At 49.1% G+C, this 23,102-nt stretch overlaps 1 protein-coding gene across 12 annotated transcripts in view; it reads left to right on the forward strand.

Annotated features, from left to right (window-relative positions):
- The window catches only part of PRRC2B (proline rich coiled-coil 2B), a 393,423-nt gene that overhangs the window by 98,305 nt on the left and 272,016 nt on the right, over nucleotides 1-23,102 (forward strand). For all 12 annotated transcript variants that reach the window (XM_029612564.1, XM_029612560.1, XM_029612569.1 and 9 more), the window contains exons 8-9: nucleotides 6,371-6,498; nucleotides 6,887-7,035. In XM_029612564.1, coding sequence (XP_029468424.1) covers nucleotides 6,371-6,498; nucleotides 6,887-7,035 — 277 coding nt within the window. The remainder of the gene's footprint in view (nucleotides 1-6,370; nucleotides 6,499-6,886; nucleotides 7,036-23,102) is intronic.

A 23,102-nucleotide genomic window follows, 5' to 3' on the forward strand; every position in this document is an offset into this window, starting at 1 on the left:
GAACTAGCTTTGTGGGCTACCATAGCTCACTGGATTAAGGAGGTGGTCACGGAAGCCTGTGTGGAAGCAGGAAAGCCATTATCTTTTCAGGTTAAAGCTCATTCCACCAGGGCTCAGGCAGTCTCATGGACGGAAATTAGACTGCTGTCCCTTGTTGATATCTGCCGAGAGGCAACGTGGTCCTCCTTGCACACCTTCTCCAGGTTCTATCGCCTGGACGTACAGACCTGAGAAGACGCAGCCTTTGTAAGGGCAGTGTTAACTGGACTGCGGGCAGCCTCCCGCCCCGATCGGGACTAGCTTTTGTACATCCCATTAGTCCTGAGTACATCTGGCTACACGCTAGGAAATGGAGAAACTACTTACCTGATACTTTCGTTTTCCTTAGTGTAGACAGATGGACTCAGCATCCCACCCTCGGCTGCCCAAGAACGGTGCCAAGGATTCGCCTACGGAGTGGATATTGATTCCAAGAGATTACGGGTAAGCCGTCATCCAGTCCCTACATCAGGGCATCTATAATCTTACTGGGGTTCAGTGTGTGTTTGGTTGCATGCAGTTATGGTTATCTGTTTTTAATAGTTTTTTCGATAGTATGCCCCCAGTGGCTTTTGAAAAGAATACTGAAGGGCTGAGGTCACTACAGGGGTATATCTAGGGTGATGCCAACTTTGAAATCTGACTCCGTCTCTATCTGCTGGCAGGGGAGCACAGCCCATTGCCCTGAGTCCATCTGTCTACACTAAGGACAACAAAATTATCAGGTAAGTAATTTCTCCATTTTAAACCCAGCTACACTAACTGCACTAATCACATCCTCTGGCAACAAATTCTAGAGCTTAATTGTGCGTTGAGTGAAAAATAATTTTCTCCGATTAGTTTTAAATGTCCTACTTGCTAACTTCATGGAGTGCCCCCTAGTCCTTCTATTATCCAAAAGAGTCTAATAACAGATTCACTTATAGCTATTCTAGAGCTCTCATGATTTTAAAGACATCTATCATATCCCCCCCACCTCAGCTGTCTCTTCTCCAAGCTGAACAACCCTAACCTCTTTTAGCCTTTCCTCATTGAGGAGCTGTTCTATCCCTTTTATCATTTTGGTCGCCCTTCTCTGTACCTTCTCTGTTGCAATTATTTCTTTTTTGAGATGCAGCGACCAGAGTTGTATACAGTACACCATGGAACGATTCAGAGGCATTATGACATTTTACATTTTATTTACCATTCCCTTCTAATAATTCTTACCATTCTGTTTGCTTTTTTGACCGCTGCTGACACTGAGCTGACAATTTCAAAGTATTATCCACTATGACGCCTAGAATCTTTTCCTGGGTGGTAGCTCCTAATATGGATCCTAACATCGTGTAATTACAGCATGAATTATTTTTCCCTAAATGCATCAACTTGCACTTGTCCACAATAAATTTCATCTGCCATTTGTTGTGCCTGGTCTTCCAGTCTCGCAAGTTCCTCCTGCAATTTATCACAATCCACTTGTGATTTAACTACTCTGAATAATTTTGTATCTGCAAATTTGATTACCTCACTCATCGTATTCATTTGCAGATCATTTATAAATATATTTAAAAGCACCAGACCATGAACATATCCCTTAGGCACTCCGTTTACCTTTTTCCACTGAGAAAATTGACCATTTAATCCTACTCTCTGTTTCCTCTCTTTTAACCAGTTTGTAATCCAGGAAAGGGCACTGCCTCCTATCCTATGACCTTTTAATTTTCTTAGAAGCCTCTCATGAGGGACTTTGTCAAACACCTTCTGAAAATCCAAATACACTACATCTACTGGTTTACCTTCATCCACATCTTTATTAACCCCTTCAAAAAAATGAAGCAGATTTGTGAGGTAAGACTTGCCTTGGGTATCGATGCTCTCAAGCAAGAGTGGCCGACAGACTGCTTTTCCCCACGGCCCATGTTGGGCAGAGTGATTTGAAAGATCGAAAGACACATGGGGCTGGTGCTTCTGATGTCTCCAGATTGTCCCTGGAAGCTGTGCTATACAGATCTGCGGAGGTTCCTGGCAGACTTTCCTTCCCGGTTACCGGTCCACAGGCACCTGCTATGACAGGAAGCTCTTCTTCATGTAGATCAATCTCTATTTTGTCTTACAGTATGATCCTTGAAAGGGCTCGTTTGCTAAAGCATGGATATTCCACTGCTGTCAATTCCACCTTGCTTCAAGCGCAAAAGTTCTCCCCCCTTTTAGCTTACGTTTGGCTTGGAGAATATTTGAGGCTTGGTGTGAGGAACAAAGTGTGCTTTGGGGAAATTTGGGTGTACATAGGTAGATCTGGGAGTCATCAGTACAAAAATTCCAAAATGAGCGGGATGTTAAGAACATAAGAACATGCCATACTGGGTCAGACCAAGGGTCCATCAAGCCCAGCATCCATTTTCCAACAGTGGCCAATCCAGGCCATAAGAACCTGGCAAGTACCCAAAAACTAAGTCTATTCCATGTTACCATTACTAATGGCAGTGGCTATTCTCTAGGTGAACTTAATAGCAGGTAATGGACTTCTCCTCCAAGAACTTATCCAATCCTTTTTTAAACACAGCTATACTAACTGCACTAACCACATCCTCTGGCAACAAATTCCAGAGTTTAATTGTGCGCTGAGTAAAAAAGAACTTTCTCCGATTAGTTTTAAATGTGCCCCATGCTAACTTCATGGAGTGCCCCCTAGTCTTTCTACTATCCGAAAGAGTAAATAACCGATTCACATCTACCCGTTCTAGACCTCCCATGATTTTAAACACCTCTATCATATCCCCCTCAGCCGTCTCTTCTCCAAGCTGAAAAGTCCTAACCTCTTTAGTCTTTCCTCATAGGGGAGCTGTTCCATTCCCCTTATTATTTTGGTAGCCCTTCTCTGTACCTTCTCCATCACAATTATATCTTTCTTGAGATGCGGCGACCAGAATTGTACACAGTATTCAAGGTGCGGTGTCACTATGGAGAGATACAGAGGCATTATGACATTTTCCGTTTTATTCACCATTCCCTTTCTAATAATTCCCAACATTCTGTTTGCTTTTTTGACTGCCGCAGCACACTGAACCGACTATTTCAATGTGTTATCCACTATGACACCTAGATCTCTTTCTTGGGTTGTAGCACCTAATATGGAACCCAACATTGTGTAATTATAGCATGGGTTATTTTTCCCTATATGCATCATCTTGCACTTATCCACATTAAATTTCATCTGCCATGTGGATGCCCAATTTTCCAGTCTCACAAGGTCTTCCTGCAATTTATCACAATCTGCTTGTGATTTAACTACTCTGAACAATTTTGTGTCATCTGCAAATTTGATTATCTCACTCGTATTTCTTTCCAGATCATTTATAAATATATTGCACAGTAAGGGTCCCAATACAGATCCCTGAGGCACTCCACTGTCCACTCTCTTCCACTGAGAAAATTGTCCATTTAATCCTACTCTCTGTTTCCTGTCTTTTAGCCAGTTTGCAATCCACGAAAGGACATCGCCACCTATCCCATGACTTTTTACTTTTCCTAGAAGCCTCTCATGAGGAACTTTGTCAAACGCCTTCTGAAAATCCAAGTATACTATATCTACTGGTTCACCTTTATCCATATGTTTATTAACTCCTTCAAAAAAGTGAAGCAGATTTGTGAGGCAAGACTTGCCCTGGGTAAAGCCATGCTGACTTTGTTCCATTTAAACCATGTCTTTCTATATGTTCTTTGATTTTGATGTTTAGAACACTTTCCATTATTTTTCCTGGCACTGAAGTCAGGCTAACCGGTCTGTAGTTTCCCGGATCGCCCCTGGAGCCCTTTTTAAATATTGGGTTACATTTGCTATCCTCCAGTCTTCAGGTACAATGGATGATTTTAATGATAGATTACAAATTTTTACTAATAGGTCTGAAATTTCATTTTTTAGTTCCTTCAGAACTCTGAGGTGTATACCATCCGGTCCAGGTGATTTACTACTCTTCAGTTTGTCAATCAGGCCTACCACATCTTCTAGGTTCACCGTGATTTGATTCAGACCATCTGAATCATTACCCATGAAAACCTTCTCTATTACGGGTACCTCCCCAACATCCTCTTCAGTAAACACCGAAGCAAAGAAATCATTTAATCTTTCCGCGATGGCCTTATCTTCTCTAAGTGCCCCTTTAACCCCTCGATCATCTAACTGTCCAACTGACTCCCTCACAGGCTTTCTGCTTCGGATATATTTAAAAAAAGTTTTTACTGTGAGTTTTTGCCTCTACAGCCAACTTCTTTTCAAATTATCTCTTAGCCTGTCTTATCAATGTCTTACATTTAACTTGCCAACGTTTGTGCTTTATCCTATTTTCTTCTGTTGGATCCTTCTTCCAATTTTTGAATGAAGATCTTTTGGCTAAAATAGCTTCTTTCACCTCCCCTTTTAACCATGCCGGTAATCGTTTTGCCTTCTTTTCACCTTTCTTAAAGTGTGGAATACATCTGGACTGTGCTTCTAGAATGGTATTTTTTAACAATGACCACGCTTCTTGGACAATTTTTACTTTTGTAGCTGCTCCTTTCAGTTTTTTTTCTAACAATTTTTCTCATTTTATTAAAGTTTCCCTTTTGAAAGTTTAGCACGAGAGCCTTGGATTTGCACACTGTTCCTCTTCCAGTCATTAAATCAAATTTGATCATATTATGATCTCTATTGCCAAGCGGCCCCACCACCGTTACCTCTCTCACCAAGTCCTGTTCCTGTGGTTGATTCTGGAGGTAATCCAGCTTTGGACTGTTCTGTCCTTTTTTGCCAAGTGGTCTCGGATTTTCATTTGAACCAATCGATTTCCTTGCTAGACAGGGACAGAGATGTGGATGAATATCGTCTGATGTGGACCTTTGATGTCAAAAGACATCTGATGCTCTCAGGAAGACTGACCACTTGTTTATTCTCCACGGTGGAGGTAAACTGGGTGAGTTGGCCTCATGGGCTGTGTTTTCCAGTTGGGTTAAGGAGGTTATCACGGCCGCATATATGGATGCAGGGTAGCCATTACCTAAATAGGTTAGGGCTCATTCCACTAGGGCTCAGGCAGTGTCATGAGCGAAGCTTCGATTGTTTCCTGTCTAGATTTGCCAAATTGCAACATGCTCCTCCTTACAAACTTTTTCCAGGTATTACCGCCTGGTTATACAAGCCTGGGAGGACACAGTGTTGGTTGGACTAGAGGCAGCCTCCCGCCCTGTTCGGGAATAACTTTGGTAATAACCTGTCTGAATGCTGAGAAATGCTAAATTACTACTTACTTAATAATTTCATTTTTTTTCTAGTAAAGACAAGTTAATCCACCTTCCTGCCCTTGGCTGCCGGTTTGTGGTTCTATGCTTCTCCTGAGTGGCTGCATATCCGGGGATAACTGGTGTCCGTTTTAATCCCCAGTTTAATGATGGTAACCTCTTTGTCTGAGCTCAGTGTTTCCTGTTGACGAGTACTTGAGTAGTTGTCTGTTAAAAGTTATAATCAAGTGTTAGTTTGTCCACAGTTAGCTTTTGCAGAGAATACTGGAGGGCTGATGTCCGTGCTAGTGTATATATACTGTGACATCAGCTTTACTCCATCTGCTGGTAGAGGTGCATAATCCACTAGTGGTGGATTAATCTGTCTTCACTGCAGAAAAGGAAGTTATCAGGTAAGTAGGAATTTCTCATTTGATACAATTATTGTGTCTTGCTTTTCTTGCTGTATGAAAAGGAATTTACAAATTAAATTGGAAAAAAACTACATGTTCGGTAACAGGGTACCTGCAGCTGGATGTGCATCTTGTTCCCTGGAAATAGTTAACACAGGGTGAAGGAAGAGGAAACTGTGTGACAAAATAAGTTTCTGGGGTTGTAAAACCCAGACTTAGATCACCCCCTGTATTAATTCTTTCCAGGAAATGTGTTCCTTAAAGAACATGGGACGGGGAAGATCAGAGCAGATTGAAAAGGAATTTATCCTATGGTGATAAACAATGACTTTTTTTTATTATGAGTTTGAAGTGTCAGTGTTTAAAATGTAAAGCAGCACCCACTATTATGTCTATGTATAGCAGCTGTGGACTTAAACGTATTCATGGTAGACTTCCAAAGTGTTCACAGGTGTCAGTAGAAGAAGATAGCCAACTAGCTTCCAGAGGTGCATGTAAAAGAGTGAGGGTGGGGGTCCTTTGGCCAGTAGGTGCTGTTTCCCAAATCACAAAGACTACCTCTGTGAGGTTTGAGGTGGGTATTCCTGTGCCAGTTCCTTGCATCCACTTTGTGTTGAGGGGGAACATATTGTTCTTGGCTGTTGAAGCTATATTTATAATTTGCCTGATTTTGTGTTTTTCAGATGTGTCCCCAGCAGTCATCTGAACCACCAGGCGCATTGGAACATGTATCCTACCCTCTTCTTCCCTCTCACTCTCGGCTTGAACCTCGTGTTCCTTTCAGACAGTTCCAGATGAATGACCAGGAAGGGTGAGCACTTACACAGTCCCATAGGTAGTAAGACATGAAGAATGATCCCTTTTTTATTACTCTGCTTATTTCCATTAACAATGCCTGTTTCATAAATCACTTTTGAATTTCCATCTACATTATATCAGTTAGTTAAGAGGTGAGGAAAAAGTAATGATGACCTCGATTATCCAGTATCAAATAGTCAATGGAAAACGCACTGTGATAGGGTTCAAGGAAACCAAAGGAGTTTTTAGCCAGACATAAGCTCGAAACAGCGATGCATGTCTGTTTTGGGTTTCTGGCAATTTACCACAGAGTATAGAGGAGAACTTTCATGATAGTGGGTTAGGGACCTCTCATCCCTGAGCTGTGAGGATACACATAACCTCCATACTGTCACCTGCAGAAAGGAGAACAGGTACCCTGCAGGGACATCCCGCCCAAACCGTCCGGCTAGGTCTCCAGGAGAAAGACCTCCACGAGCCACCATTATCAATGCAGAAGATCTGAAGGAGCTGGATGAGCTGGACAATGATGCTGATGATGGCTGGGCTGGTAAGAAATTGGGAACTGGCATGTGATTTAGCCGGGGTAGAATTGTCTTAGTATTAGACCTCTGTCAAGAGCCATAAATCTTTATTTTCCTGTTGTCCATGCCAGACCAGTCCAAACAAGTGGGTTATGCCCCCTTGACAGCAGATGGAGATAGGGAAAAAAGCTCAAAGCTGACTTCACTCCCCCTAAAGGGGTCTGGTGCTGTCTTCAGTTCTTCAGTATTTCTCTCTCTCTCTCCAGCATATGGTGCAGATGGTGTGGACTGGTGCACAGCTACATATAGGCCACTCCAGGGAAGGTTTGTTAGGCCCAGATTCTCGGTGGAGCGAAGGCTGGGTCTTGGGGGTTCTCTGGCTGATGGTCCTGGTGGGACTGATTCTCCCTTCCCCTTGGGAACCACTCATTTGGGGTCTGAGTTCCCACACCAGTGGTCAAAAACTGGGTGGTCCTGGGTAACTGTTCCTTTCCCTGTACGTACCAGGATCAGTCCAGACGGTGGGTTATGTTCCCCGTCCAGCAGATGGAGTCAGAGCAAAAAAGCTTAGGGGGAGGTCCTATATAACTTCACCTCCCTTGTCTCAATCCCCAGTATCTTCTGACTCCAGCAGATGTGAGCAGGGGACTGGCAGTCCCCAGCACAGGAGCTTAGGTTTCTAGGCTTCTTTTTCTGACTTCTGAGGGATCAAGTATAAAAAAAAAAAAAAAGTAATAAAAACAAAGTTAAGCTACAGTGGTTTGTTTTTGGGTTAGAGCAGGAAGGGCTTGCTGACAGGTCTGCTCTCTTGCTTCCTCCTGTTCTCTTTCCCTCTCCTTTGCCGTCAGGTTTTGGGGTAAGTGTATGCCTTTGTTTTTAGGGTTTGTTACCCTCTAGCTGTACTCACCGGAGCTGGGGACCGTGCCGGATCGCGGGGGTGCACGTCAGTGGTGCTGATCTCTTCCCCCTCCCCCTCCTTCCACTCGTTGCTGCCGACCCGCGGCCCCACGACGTACCATTCCCCGGGGCCGCTAACTGCTGGGAGGTCAGATTCCCTGGTGGCTCCTTCAAGTCGGGGGGGAGGGGGGGGGGGTGTGATCCGCGCGTGCCTTGGTCCAGTAAACGCCGGGGTTTTTTGCCGCTCCTCTTGGTTCCTGCCTCCCCCGGGGCCTCATTATGCCGCACGCGGCGGCCTGTGCTTCTTGCGGGCGACGGGAGCTGGCTGTCGCGGGAGGGGCTCTGCCGAGCTGCCTCCCCGCGACGGCACAGGAGACTGCGGGGAGGATCGCATGGCTCGGAAGTGGCAGGTCCCGTTCCCGCTGAGCGCGGGAACGGCGGCCATCTTTTTTTCGGACAAGGATGCCGGCATTTCAGAAGAGGCAGGGGACCCGACATCGGCGACGCCTCCAGTTTTAGCTCCGTTTGGGGAGCAGGAACAGAGTTTGCCGGATGGGGAGTCCCCGGTTTGCCCCCTCCCGGAGCTGCCCTCATTTTCGCCGGAATTTATGGTTCTGATGCACAGGGCCTTCCTGCAGAGCAGCAGCCATCCTCTGGGATTTCCCATGGGACCTCTCCCCCCTAAACTGGCGTGCACGGCTCCCTCCTTGGGGGGGGGTTCCACCACATGGCAGTGGCCAACCATCAGGAGAAGCGCCGGGGTCCCTCCCGTGATCCCGCTGTGCCGTCGCAAGTCTTGCACGCCACTCCGGAGAGGGACCCCCTCCCGGATCCAGCCGGGGATGATACCACCTTGGCGGCCCAAGTGGAGGGTGACGATCCGAGGGTCCTCCGCATTTTTCAGTCGGATGAACTGGATGACCTTATTCCTCATATTCTACAGGAGATGGACATCGATGCCCCTCCGGAGCCTGTCGGACCAGATCCCAAGGTGAGGAAGGGGGACCCTCTCCTGGCGGGCCTCCAGCCCCTGTCTAAAGCCTTTCCGACGCATCCCACCTTTTTGCAATTGATCTCCAGGGAGTGGGACGTGCCGGAGACCATGCTCAGGGTCAGTAGAGCTATGGAGAAGCTCTATCCCCTCCCTGAGGAGTTCCTTGAGCTGCTCAAGGTCCCGGCAGTGGATTCAGCTGTCTCGGCAGTTACGAAGCGTACCACCATCCCGGTCACGGGCGGCACGGCATTGAAGGACCCATAGGACAGGAAGTTGGAGGTATATCTCAAGAGAGTCTTCGAGGTTTCGGCGCTTGGGGTTCAAGCGGCCATCTGTAGTTCTTTGGCACAGAGAGTGGGACTCTGTTGGGTGCAACAACTGCTCACCTCACAAGACTTACCGACTGCCGAGGCTCAGCAGACGGATAGATTGGAGGCCGTGGTGGCCTATGGGGCAGACGCTCTATATGACCTCCTCCGGGTCCTGGCTCGATCAATGGTGGTGGCGGTTTCGGCCCGTCGTCTTCTGTGGCTCCGCAACTGGTCGGTGGATTCCTCATCTAAGACCCGACTGGGGTCGCTTCCCTTCAAAGGCGAGTTCTTATTTGGGGAAGATCTGGACCAAATCATCAAGTCCCTCAATGAAAATGCGATGCATAGACACCCGGAGGATAGGCCCCGCTCCACCAGATCGTTCAGTTCCTCTAGGAACCGGTCCCGGAACCAACACCGGTCTCGGACTGCAAGGCAGCAGCAGCCACCCTGGGCTCAGGCGTCTCGCTCCCATACCTGGAACCGGTCCTTTCGTGGGCGCAGGCCCGGCAAGGAGGGCCAAGGTTTGGGCACCGCCTCGAAATCAACACAATGATGCCAGGCAGACCCACGAGCAGACCCCGCGGGTCAGGGGCCGGCTTGCTCTCTTCTACGAAGAGTGGGTCCGCATCACGTCGGATCAGTGAGTCCTGGATATTCTAAAACACGGCTACGCATTGGATTTTGTCCACACGCCCAGGGACAGGTTTCTCTTCTCCCCATGCGGGTTGTTACACAAGCAAAGGGCCGTTCGTCAGACCCTCGATCGCCTACTTGCACTAGGTGCGATAGTGCCGGTTTCTGCCTCCGAGCTGGGTCGAGGACATTATTCCATCTATTTCGTGGTACCCAAGAAGGAGGGCACTTTCTGACCCATCCTGGATCTCAAGACCATCAACCGGTCTCTCCGGGTACCGCGCTTTCGCATGGAAACTCTCCGTTCGGTGCTGGCTGCGGTCCATCAAGGGGAATTCCTCGCTTCTCTGGATCTCACGGAGGCATACCTTCATATCTCAATCCATCGGGATTATCAACGCTATCTTCGCTTCAAGATTCTGGGACAACATTTCCAATTCCGAGCCCTTCCCTTCGGCTTGGCAACAGCTCCACGCGTCTTTAGGAAGGTGATGGTAGAAGTAGCGGCGGCACTACGTCGGGAAGGGATCCTGGTTCACCCCTACCTGGACGACTGGCTCATTTGGGCGGTCTTTGACTCAGGTTCTTCAAGTAGTGGACCGGGTGGTGTGACTGCTTCGGTCTCTGGGCTGGATCATCAACTACGGCAAGAGCAACCTGACTCCATCTCAGTCGTTGAAATTTCTGGGCGCACACTTCGACACAAAGGAGGGCAAGGTGTTCTTGCGGCCGGAGCGGGCTCAAGCGTTGCGCGCGCAGATTCTTCGTTTCACGGCACTCCCGACCCCCACAGTGTGGGATTATCTACAGGTTCTGGGTACCATGGCTTCCACTATTGACCTGGTGCCGTGGGCCTTTGCGCACCTGCGTCCTCTCCAGAAGGCATTGCTGTCCCAATGGAAGCCGGTGTCGCGGGATTTCCAGGCGGTCCTCCCGGTCCCAGCACCAGCTCGTCTCAGCCTCCGCTGGTGGCTGGAGCCCCAACACTTGGCACGAGGGGTGTCCCTGGAGGTTCCGGACTGGGTGGTGGTCACCACGGACGCCAGCCTCACTGGCTGGGGAGCGATCTGTCGGTCGAGCTCCATCCAGGGCCGGTGGACGACCGAACAAACGCAGTGGTCCATCAACCGCTTGGAGACCAGAGCGGTTCGATTAGCATTGAAGGGCATCCTGCCTCTGGTTCGTCATCGGGCGGTCAGGATCCTCTCGGACAACGCGACCACGGTGGCATACATTAATCACCAGGGAAGCACAAGGAGCCGACACGGCTAGTGGGAGGCAGAAAAGCTGATGCAGTGGGCGGAACTCCATTTGCTCCACCTGGCAGCCTCCCACATCGCAGGCGTGGACAATGTACAGGCGGACTTCCTCAGCCGTCAACATCTAGATCCCGGGGAGTGGGAGCTCTCAGGGGAGGCGATGAGTCTGATCGTACGTCATTGGGGGATTCCTCACATGGATCTCATGGCCACGGCCGGCAATACAAAGGCACCTCGCTTCTTCAGCCGCAGAAGAGAACATGGCGCGGAAGGGGTAGATGCTCTGGTTCTTCCGTGGCCCAGGCAGATCCTGTTGTATGTCTTCCCGCTGTGGCCTCTGGTGGGGAAGGTGATTAGGCGGATAGAGTGTCATCAGGGCCCGGTAATCCTGGTGGCACCGGAGTGGCCCCGACGGTCGTGGTTCGCGGACTTTCTCAACCAGGCACGGGGGGGGGGGGGGGGGGGCGGTACGTCTCGGTCACCTTCCGCGTCTTCTCCGTCAAGGTCCCATATTTTTCGAAGAGGCAGATCGCTTCTGTCTTGCGGCTTGGCTTTTGAGAGGCGTAAGCTGAGGCGTCGTGGCTATCCGGAGGCGGTGATTTCGACACTCTTGCGGGCACGTAAGACGTCCACCTCCGTTGCGTATGTGAGGGTGTGGAAGGTTTTTGAGACTTGGTGCGGGTCGCGTACCATTCCTCCGTCTCACGCCTCGGTGGCACAGATTCTCTCTTTTCTGCAGGACGGTCTGGACTTGGGCCTCGCATATAACTCTATCAGGGTCCAGGTGGCGGCTTTGGGGGCTTTCCTTCACAACAGAAATGATTCGTTACTCTCATCCCATCCGGATATACTGCGTTTCCTCAAGGGGGTAAAGCATCTGAAGCCACCGGCTAGACCATCTTGTCCTTCTTGGAGTCTCAACCTGGTCCTCCGCGTTCTCAGCGGTCCACCATTCGAGCCTCTCCGGGCTGCCACCCTTAAGGATCTCACCTTCAAGACTATTTTTCTGGTAACGATCAGTTTGGCGCGTCGCATTTCCGAGCTTCAAGCGTTGTCCTGTCGAGAGCCATACCTCCGTTTCACTGAGGAAGGGGTTTCCTTGCGCACGGTACCCTCCTTTCTACCTAAGGTAGTCTCCACCTTTCATCTCAACCAGTCGGTGGAATTGCCTTCTTTTTCCTCGGCAGACTCCAGAGGTCTTCGCAATTTAGATGTCAAGCGATGTCTGATGCAATATTTGGCGTCCATCAATGCTTTCCGGCTTTCGGATCATTTGTTTGTTCTCTGGTTGGGACCTAGGAAGGGTCGTATGGCTTCCAAGGCCACCATTACCCGGTGGCTGAAGGGAGTGCTTTCCTCCGCATATCTCAGTGCGGGACGGCACCCGCCGCTGAGGGTTAAGGCACACTCCCTTCGGTCTCAAGCTACGTCTTGGGCGGAAAGCACGTCGGTGTCCTCGCAAGAAATCTGCAAGGCGGCCACTTGGAAGTCGCTCCATACTTTTTCAAGGCACTATCGTTTGTATGTACGGGCTACAGTTTTTGGATCCTTCGGGGATAGTGTCATTCGAGCAGGGCTGTCTTCGGCCCACCCAGAGTAGGGAAGCTTTGGTACATCCCACCGTCTGGACCGATCCTGGTACGTACAGGGAAAAGAAAATTTATTCCTTACCTGCTAATTTTCGTTCTTGTAGTACCATGGATCAGTCCAGACGCCCTCCCTGTTGGCTGTTGGGGGGTTTGTGTTGGGGTACGCCTCTGCTCGACTGTCTTTTCCGAATCTCCTTTGAGCTCCCTGTAGATCCAGGGTCTGTTTTTTGTCTCATAGTTCTGTTTGCAAGTTCCTTTTGGGGCTGGGTGTTCTGCAGTTATGAATTTGTTAAAGTTGCCTTGAGAGCATTTATTTCCTTGATCCCTCTGTCTCTTCTCTTCTTGACTTTGATAGTCTAGTTACTGAGGATTGAGGCAAGGGAGGTGAGGTTATATAGGACTTCCCCCCCGAGCCTTTTTGTTCTGACTCCATCTGCTGGACGGGGGACATAACCCACCGTCTGGACTGATCCTACCGTCTGGACTGATCCATGGTACTACAGGAACGAAAATTAGCAGGTAAGGAATAATTTTCTTTTGGTGAATCCGGCAGCTGGAGCTACTGATAGCTCTCTGTATTCTGAGAGAGCAACAGGGAGGCAGTAGTTAAAAAAAAAAAAAATTAGACTTGCAGCATAGTCTTTTCCCTGAACTGCCTCCCAATCTCTGATGATGCTGTGCCGGATTTGGACTTGGTTGGGGTGTTTGAGATAACTCTCTCCTTTCCTTCCCTCTCCTGGCTTTCAGTAAGGCTGTAAAAAGAGGGAGGCCTGGTGTTGCATGCAAGTCCTGTGGCTTAGCATGTCAGTGGGTGCATTCTGCCTGGCTTGTGAATAGGCAGGTTCCAAGTGGACAGGTGCAAACTGCAGTGGGTCAGCACCCTGCCAAGAGCAAAATTGGATGGACTCCCCATATTGAGCCTTGGCCCCTGTGATGAAAGGCGGTGCTATAATGCGCAGGGAACAGGGCCTGTTCAGCATTTCTGTTTTGGCCAGATCAGACATTTTATTGCTGGTTCATGCTAAAAATAAATAATAAATTAAGCATGTCAGACACTTTACCTCTCCCCTTTCCCTTTGATAGTTGAACAGAGAAGTTTCAGAGGGAGGCTACACATTTTCTCTCAGGAACAGCAGAACCTGCGCAGCTCTAGTTCTCTTCTCAGTTATTTCAGCATGCAACCACACATACATGTGCTGCTCCTATTTCCTGCCCTATCTGATAGCTGAGTGATGGAGGGAACAGCTTGCAGAAATGGCTTTCTTCCCCTTTACACAAATGAAGATTCCCAGAGTGTCTCTTAAGCTATATTAGGCTTGTAAAGTTGTAGGTTGCTATAGCCTGTTATAGAAAACAAAATTCTAGAGTGGACTTGTTTGGGCAGCAACTTTGGATATCTCCTCGAGCCCTTCCCAGTCTTAGTCCATGTCCCTGCACAGAAGAATGTTAGTTTATCCTTGGCAGCATTTGGGGTGCTAGAGAGCTCCACTGGCTGAGACAGTTCTAGGGAATTGGCTGGACAAGAGGAGAAGGAGGTAGCCGATCCAGTGGACAAGGGGTGATTGCCTCCTCAGAAGGGAACAAGGCCTCAGTGGGGAGGCTATTCAGGAGAGAGAAGCTGATGATCCTTAATTCTGGGGCATGACCTGTAGCTCTTGGATGAGCAATGAGGTAGTAATTTGTAGGGGATCTCTTATTCTTGGGTGCTCTTAGATACCCTCTCCTAGAGTTTTCTGCTATTTCTGACTGTTGGATGCAAGATCTTAGTATGAGACACATGGTTCCAGCCTTAATATGGCCAGAATGTGAGGGATCTATATTTTCTTCCCAGGGAAGAGAAGAATATAGTGTTTACCTGGGGGGCTTATCTTCATCTTTTAAGAACATACTCTGTGAATGGGAGCACAGCATTCAGGGTCCATCATGATAAAATAATTGAGTCTCTGTTTAAATGATCTTTCTTTTTTTTAATAGTCTCTCTCCCCCACCAGGTAGCTATGTGAAATGACGTACCCGGATCAGTCCAGACTCCTGGGTTTTGCCTCCCCTCCAGCAGATGGAGACAGAAAAGTTATACCCTGAGGTGCCACCTAGAGTCTGTCAGTATTTCTCTGTCTCCAGCAGATGGTGGAGGCTTTAAAAAATAAATAAATAAATAAAAGTGGATAGCCTTTAAGCCTCCCAGGAGGTTGTCAGGTCTTGGTTGGACCATCCCCCCTGATAATAGAGGCTGAGGAGCAAGGGGTTGAGGACCCAGTAACTGCCAGCGACTGAGGGTGATACCAGGGAGCCCGGTTCACTCACCTTCAGAAGGAAGGAACATGGAGCCTTTAAAAATAAAAAAAAAATAAAAACAGGTATTTTCTTTCTTCATTTTACGGCCGGTCCAGCGTCCTCTTCGGCTCCTCCCTCCCTCGCCGCCGCTTTGCAGCCCAGCCGCATACCACCGGGCTCCCGGGCTAATTTTAACCCGCCGCTTACAGCCGGGTTCCCGGGCTAAATTTAGTCCGCTCGTCATGCCGCGTGGTACGGCCTGCTCCGCGTGAGGGAGCACGCGCGGCTCTCAAGAGCCAGCATTTGTTCCGAGTGCCTCTTGGGACGGGAGGGAACCTCGGAGAGGGCTGTGAGTGAAACTTCCCACGGCAGCGGCTCCAGAGTGTGCCGAGAGCCTGGGAGGGCTCGATTCTCAGCGCCAACCCTCAGACCTGTTCCTGCTGAGCGTGGGAATGGAGGCCATCTTAAAAACATTAAGGAATCAGGAGAAATCTGCTCTGGGGGAAGGGAATTCCCCACCACCTCTCTCACTGCGGCCTGGGGCCTCTCGGGGGGGGGGGGGGGGGATTCACAGGCTGCTCAGGAGCATTCCTCAGGAGATGACCCCAGGGGGACCTCGGATGAGTCGTCGTCTTCAACATCCTTAGATTTTGTTTTATTGCTCCACAAGGCCTTTAAGCCCGGAAGGCAGCTAGACGTCAGGGTAACAGGGTCCCTCGTCCAACTCCAGCGCCTTCGGTGGCTGGAAAGGAGGCCACCTCGACCCATAAGTGTCCCAAGTCCCTACTGATGGTGGGATCCACGAAATCCAAATGCCCTCTCAGGTCTATTTCTTGTCCGGTGGACTGTTCATCTTCGGACCATTCGGATGACAGGGAGATCCTTCCGCAGGATCCTCGGGCCTGATGCGGACCAGTTCTGAAAATGCAAGCAGAGGTTCTCTTTCACCCTTTCCCCCAGTCAGAGGATTCTTTTAGGTTATAGAAGAGACTAGAAAGTATCTTCTAGGGTTTACAACCTTAACTGTTGAAAGAACCAGCTACATAATAAGGATACTTAATATTGGGTTACAGTCTTCAGTGGTATGAAAGAAGACCATTACTGAACCGGAATTAGAGTTTGGAGCTTCTGTCAGTCCAGTTTACAGAGGAGGCAGTATTTCCCTTTGAAATATCCATTTCTTCAATCTGGTTTGTCCACCAGAGGAGACTGAGATGAATGTATAATTTGAAAATCTCACAGAGGGCAGATGTCTGCTCTGGCTTACTGGAAGGGACACAGTCATGTAAGCTGTCTTGCTACTTTCTTGCATGGGATATGTTGTTTTAAGGAATCAAGAAAGCAAGTGTTCTGCTGTGGAAGGTTTACTCATTTTGGTTTAGTTTTGAAGGGATCTGGCCACCCTTCCTCTAAAGCTCCATAGGGCATCTCTTTGATTTTTGTTGTCGAAGTCAGTCTCCTTGGTGGCCTTTGGTAATTTTAATGGAGAGGTATTGCTGAGCCCAATACTATCCCCCTTCTAATGGTAGTGTTTCACTTCTGTCAGAATAAGTTTTTTCTTACTTGTGTGATGAGAAAGTAGAGCAATGTAGGCCAGTACAGAGATGGCCATTCTCAAGTCTGTTGTTGGTCACCTTTGAGGTGTTTATAGGTGTTATTTTTTTGTGGTTTTGGTCTTTGATGTGTCCTGTTAAAGCACAGTGGTTTCTAAGGCACTGATTTTAGGAGGAATCAAGGAGATGAGCACTTAGACCTGCTCCAGCAAGAGTTTGTAGGTCCTAGAGGTCTGTCAAGCCCACTTGATTGAGGGTACAGGATTCCTCGTAGGCAGAATGAGAATCTGTCTTTCCAGGGGATAATGGCAGGGCAGCACCCTTGTCTATGTTGCATTCCTGCCCTGAAGATCTTAGTGTGGGTGTGCAGGCCGGGAAAGGCTACGCTTGGTCTGGGTGGAGCTTTGGTTTATCCCATTTGTTTGGACTGGTCTGGCATGAACAATAAGAGAGGTGAAATTTAAACTTACCTGTTCATTTCCTTTCATTTTAGTCCTGCTAGACTAGTCTAGAATCCACCGAAGGAAGCCACAACAATCAAGGGTTCCCTGTACGTAACCGGATCAGTCCAGACTTCTGCGTTTTGCCTCCCTTCCAGCAGATGGAGACAGAGAGAAACTTTGAGAGCACCCCCTCTTAAGCTGGTGTGCCACTTGCAGCTCCTCAATATTTCTCTGTCTCCAGCAGATGGAGATGGTGCAAAACCTGCGATTCTGAACCTTTGGGGGTTCTTAAAAAAAACCCCCAAAACCAAACAAAAAAACCCCCCAAACTTAAAATACAAAATCAGCAGTGCTTGGAGCAGCAGTTGTTGCTGGTGCGTCTGACCTTCGGGGATCGAGTCGCGCTGAAGGGCTGTACTTTCGGGGTGTTTCCCGGATCTTGCTCGTGGTGCACTGGGGGATTGGCGCCGTCTGCACGGGCTTTTTCGGCACGCAGTATGCCACGTGGCACTAGTGGTGAGGCTTGCGGGGAGCTGATTCCGCAGCTCTCCTGTTCAGGTATCTGTGCGCGCTGCCTCCCTGGCGTGGAGGGCTCCTCCAATGCGGCGGTAGGTCTGATGGCCAGGTTCATGGGGCAAGGTAGATGGGCTGTCGGGAGGAGAGCAAGGCCGTCCCTTTCGCTGGCAGTTTTGAGTACGAGGAATCCCCAGGACTCCCTTTTCGACCACCCACAGACTCCCCCCCCCTGTTCCCCCGGGGGAGGGATTTCCTGGGCCTGGCTGGTTTTTCACCAGAATTTGTTATTCTGATGCACCAGGCCTATTTGGCTAGCCAGGTCCAGACTGGGGGGCCGGGGGGGGGGGGGGGCCTCGGCTCCCGGAAGGGCCACCTTGCAAGCTGCCCAGGCGACTGGAGCCGCAAGAGGCCGTTCAGGTTCGGAGAGTCCATGGCCCCTCCGATGATCTCGCTACGGTGGAGCCCAGGCTAGGGCAGGCCTTGGGCGAGGACCCTCTTTATACTCCCACACCTCTGACGGGGGTGGGAGATGAACCGGAGAAGGTGGCACCACTGGACAGAAATGATCCTAGGGTCGTTCACTTTTTTCAGAGGGAGGAACTTAGTCCCCTCATCCTGCATGTCCTGGCGGAGCTGTGAATTGCGGCACCTCCAGGGGACCCCAGCCTGGATATAGTGTGCACGGTCCTGGTGGATTTACGGAGCCCAGCTAAGACTTTTTCGTTTCCTCGGATGATCTAGCAACTAATGGTCCGAGAGTGGGATACTCTGGAAGTGGGCCTGGATGTCGGTAGCGTTATGAAGAAGCTTTACCCATTGCTGGAGGGAAACCCTAGAGCTACAGAAGGTCCTGAAGGTGGATGCTTTGGTTTCCGCGGTCACCAAGAGGACCACTATTCCATTGGCTGGGGTGGCAGCCCTCATGGACCTCCAGGACAGGAAGCTCAAGGTCCACCTTAAACGCATCTTTGAAGTCTCTGCTCTGGAAATCTGGGCAGCCATCTGCAGCAGCCTTGCGCTCAGGGCGGGCCTGAGATGGGTTCAGCAGCTCTTGAGAGTGCCTCAGGTATCGGCTCAGGCGGAGCGCCTTGAGGCGGCAGTGGCCTACGGTGCGGACGGCTTATATGATCTCCTTCGGAACTCCTCTAGAACTATGATGTCATCTATATCGGTCAGGAGGCTATTATGGTTGCATAATTGGTCGGCGGACGTTTCCTCTAAGGCGCAGCTTAGTGCGCTCCCTTTCAAAGGAAAGTTCCTCTTTGGTGAGGACTTGGAGAAACTAATCAAGTCTCTGGGTGACAATAAGGTGCACAAGATGGCAGAAGGTAAGCTGAAGGGATCTAGTGGGGGTCTCTCTGACCCGCTCTCGCTTCACGGGCCAGCGGTGTTTTCGCCAGAATAGAGCAGTTAGCATGGGCCAGTGACAAACCTCTGGGAGGTCTCAATCCTGGTCACAGTCTTTTTGCTGTCATCGAGCCAGCCGAGATAGCCCCGGCCAGAGAACTCTCGTGGCCAAATCTTTACAACGAGTTGCAGCTAGCCAGTTTCGTTGTGCCAGTCATCGGGGATGACTCTCCCTTTTCTTCAAGCAATGGACCAAGATAACGTCCGACCAGAGGATACGCAGTATCATTGCTTACAGCTACGCTTTAGAATTTGCTCATTCTCTTCGAGACCTCTTTCTGATCTCTCCATGAGACTCCCTGCCAAAATGACAAATAGTCCGTCAAACCATCCACCGGCTGGAATCCCTGGGGCCCATTGTTCCTGTTCCTCCAGGAAAATGGGGGATGGGACGTTATTCCATTTACTTTGTGGTGCCGAAGAAGGAATGGTCCTTTGCCCCATTCTGGATCTGAAGACTATGAACAGGGCCCTCAAGGTCCCACACTTTCATATGGAGACCTTGCGCTCGGTCATTGCGGTGGTGCACAAGGGGGAGTTCTTGACTTCTCTCGATCTGACAGAAGCATATCTGCACATAGGTATCTGCAGGGATCATCAGAAATGTATTCGCTTCCTGTCCCTTGGCCTGCATTTCCAGTTCTGCGCTCTTCCTTTCAGTCTGGCGACGGCTCCACATACTTTCACCAAGGTGATGGTGGTGGTAGCAGCGGCCCTTTGCAAGGAAGGGATTCTAGTCCACCCGTATTTGGTCAATTGGCTTATTCGGGTGTAGTCTGAGCACTCTGCAAGCAGGCAGTGGAAGTGGTCATGCATTGCTTTCAGTCCCTTGGATGGGTGGTCAACCAGGCCAAAAGTCACCTGCATCCATCTCAGGTCCTGGGCTTCTTAGGAGCTCGGTTCGATACCTGGATGGGCAAGGTCTTTGTCCCGGATGAGAGCCACCAAGCTGCACTCTCAAGTTCAGCACTTTGAGTTATCAGTTTCCAGAGTGTGGAATTACTTGCAGGTCCTGGGATCCATGGCATCCACTCTGAAGTTGGTGCTGTGGGCCTTTGCTCATATGAAGCCCTTACAGAGGGCGTTGTTGTCCTGGTGGGATCCTATGTTGGAAGTGAAAGTTCCCTTACCACTCACGGAGTCCGCTAGGGTCCAGTCTTGGTTGGTGGCTAGTGCAAGAACACTTGGCGCGTGGAGTGGATCTCAAGGTGCCTCAGTGGATGATTGTGACGACGGATGCCAGTCCCGCTGATTGGGGGGCAGTGTGTCAGTCTCATTTGGTCCAGGGCCAATGGTTTCAGGAGGAGGCAACGTGGTCTATCAATCGCCTCAAGATGAGAGCGGTGTGCTTGGCATTGCAGAGTTTTCTCTCACTCTTGCGCAAATGGGCGGTGCGAGTACTGTCAGACTGTGCAATGACAGTGGCCTAAATCATCCGTCAGGGCAGGACCAGGAGTCGCCCAGTAGCCTTGGAGGCAGCTCAGTTGACGGAGTGGGTGGAACAGAATCTGTCTGTGCTGGCTACATCGCATATAGTGGGGACTATCAACGTGCAGGCGGATTTTCTAAGCCGTCAAAGGCTAGACCCTGGAGAGTGGGAGCTATCAGATGAAGCCATGCAGCTCATCTCTCGCAGATAGGGTGTTCCCCATCTGGACTTGATGGCGACTCACAGGAATGCCAAGGCCCCACGATTCTTCCATCACCGGAGAGAACACGGAGCGGAAGGGGTTGATGCCCTGATACTCCCGTGGCTGAACACAGTCCTGCTTTGTGTTTCCTCCGTGGCCTCTGAAAGGAAAGATTCTTTGGAGACTAGAGGTTCATCCTGGTCTGGTGATTTTGGTGGCCCTGAAGACCTTGGTTTGCAGACCTGGTCAATCTGGCAGTGGACGGTCCCCTGCGCCTGGCTCATCTTCCGAACGTGCTATGGCAAGGCCCCGTATTTTTCGACCAGGCGGATTGCTTCTGTCTAGCTGCCTGGCTTTTGAGAGGAGGCAGCTGAGGAGTAAAGGCTACTAGGAGGCTGTCATTACTACCCAGCTTTGAGCTCACAAGATGACTATCTCCTTAACTTATGTCAGTGTTTGGAAAGTTTTCTCATTCTGGTGTGAGGAGCAGAGTTCTTCCTCATCAGACCTCGGTGGCCCAAATCCTGACCTTTTTGCAGAAGGGCCTCACTAAGGGCTTGTTGTTTATTTCCCTTAGGGTACAGGTGGCGGCTCTGGGGTACCTCAGGGGCAACGTTCAGGGTGCGACCCTGTGGCACATCCCGAATGGTTTGTTTTCTTCATGGAGTAAAGCATTTGAATCCTCCAGTTCGTCCCATTTGTCCCTCCTGAAGTCTTAACTTAGTCCTTAAAGTCTTGTGTGAAGCTCCTTTTGAACATCTTAGGAAGGCATTGTTAAAGGACTTGATTTTGAAAACAGTGTTTTTGGTGGTGACTGTGCCACTAGAAGAGTGTCAGAGTTGCAAGCTCTCTTGCCGGGAGCCATTTTTGTGGATTTCGGATTCGGGAGTTTCTATCAGAACGGTTCCCTCCTTTCTTCTAATGGTGGTTTTGGCCTTTCACCTGAGTCAGTTGGTAGAATTACCAATTTTTCCTAATGCTGAAATGGAGTCAACTCTATTTATTTATTTATTTATTTATTTATTTAGAAGCTTTTATATACCGATGAACATTGGGAACATCTCATCGGTTCACATTAAACAAAAAATGTAGCTAAAAGCGCTTTACAAAGAACAATGCACATAGTGTTGATAACGCGAATAAAGTCACTTAACATACAAGGGGGGAACCAACTAAAACATGAGGGAATAATAAGAAATATACAAGGTATGTGGCCTTAATAAAAACTCATGCGCGGGAATTGAGGCGCTTGGACGTCAGAAGGGTCCTCTTGCGTTACTTGGAGGTTACTAACTCTTTTCGTCTCTCGGATCATCTCTTTGTCTTGTGGAGTGGCCCTGAGAAGGGCCAAAAAGTGTCTAAAATGTCTATAGTCCACTAGCTGAAAGAGGCCATTGCTTCCGCTTATACTTGCCATGGTCGTGCTGTTCCGGAAGGTTTGAAGGTTCATTCCACTCTGTCGCAGGCAGCTTCCTGGGCGGAAAATCAGTTTCACTGCAAGAAATTTGCAGGGTGGCGACCTGGAAGACTCTGCATACCTTTTCCCGACACTACCGTTTGGATGTCCAGGCTTCGGACGTCGCCAATTTCGGCGGCAGTGTCATTTGAGCCGGACTCTCTGATTCCACCCCATGTAGGGCAGATTGGGTACATACCAGCATTCTGGATTGATCCGGGTACGTACAGGGAAAGGAAAATTGGTTCTTACCTGCTAATTTTCATTCCTGTAGTACCTCGGATCAGTCCAGATGCCTGCCCATTAGGGGTCTTCAGTTTCTGGAGCGTTTGCTTGCACTGCAGTATTCCTTTTGTGATTTGGTTATTTTTGTCCTCAGAAGGAGAGTATAGGGGTATCCTCATCCTATGCAGAAAACTTTTGTATAAAGTTGGCGTTAATAATTTTTCTTGGTCCTTCACTTGACATGCCTTTGTTCCATAAAGTTTAATATTTGCTTGGATACTGTTTATACTGAGGAGCTGCAGATGGCATACAGGCTTAAGAGGGGGTGCTCTCAAAGTTTTTCTCCATCTCCATCTGCTGGAAGGGAGGCAAAACCCAGCAGTCTGGTACTACAGGAATGAAATTAACAGGTAAGAACCAATTTTCCTTTCTCAGTCTGACAAATTCAGAAATCCATTGTTGACAACTTTGAAGGTAGTTTGGCCTAATCTTGACCTAGGTGTAGCGATTATGTAATTCCTGGGTCACTGACTATGAGATGAAGTTTCTTAGCTGCATCAAGTTTGTGGTGGTGATTTGGAAACCAAAATAAACAATTGCTTTCAGTTGTCTTAGATTTGACATAAGGTACTGAAGGGCTGAAGGTAGGACCAGACCCCTATAAAGGGAATGAAATCAGCTTTGAGCTTTTTTTTTTTCTTTGTTTCCATCTGCTGGCAGGGGTTAATAACCCACTTGTTTGGAGTAGTTTGGCAGGACTAAATGAAAGGAAATTAACAGGTAAGTTTAAATTTCACCTTACCCCGTTCTTCCCATAGTGTTGTCAAAGAAAATCCCTCCCCTTGCACCATGAATAGCAAACTGGGGCTCTACCTGGAATACTGAATTGACAGGCTTTCCTC

The sequence above is a fragment of the Rhinatrema bivittatum genome, chromosome 8 (assembly GCF_901001135.1).
Source record: "Rhinatrema bivittatum chromosome 8, aRhiBiv1.1, whole genome shotgun sequence".
NCBI classification, from domain to species: Eukaryota; Metazoa; Chordata; class Amphibia; order Gymnophiona; family Rhinatrematidae; genus Rhinatrema; species Rhinatrema bivittatum.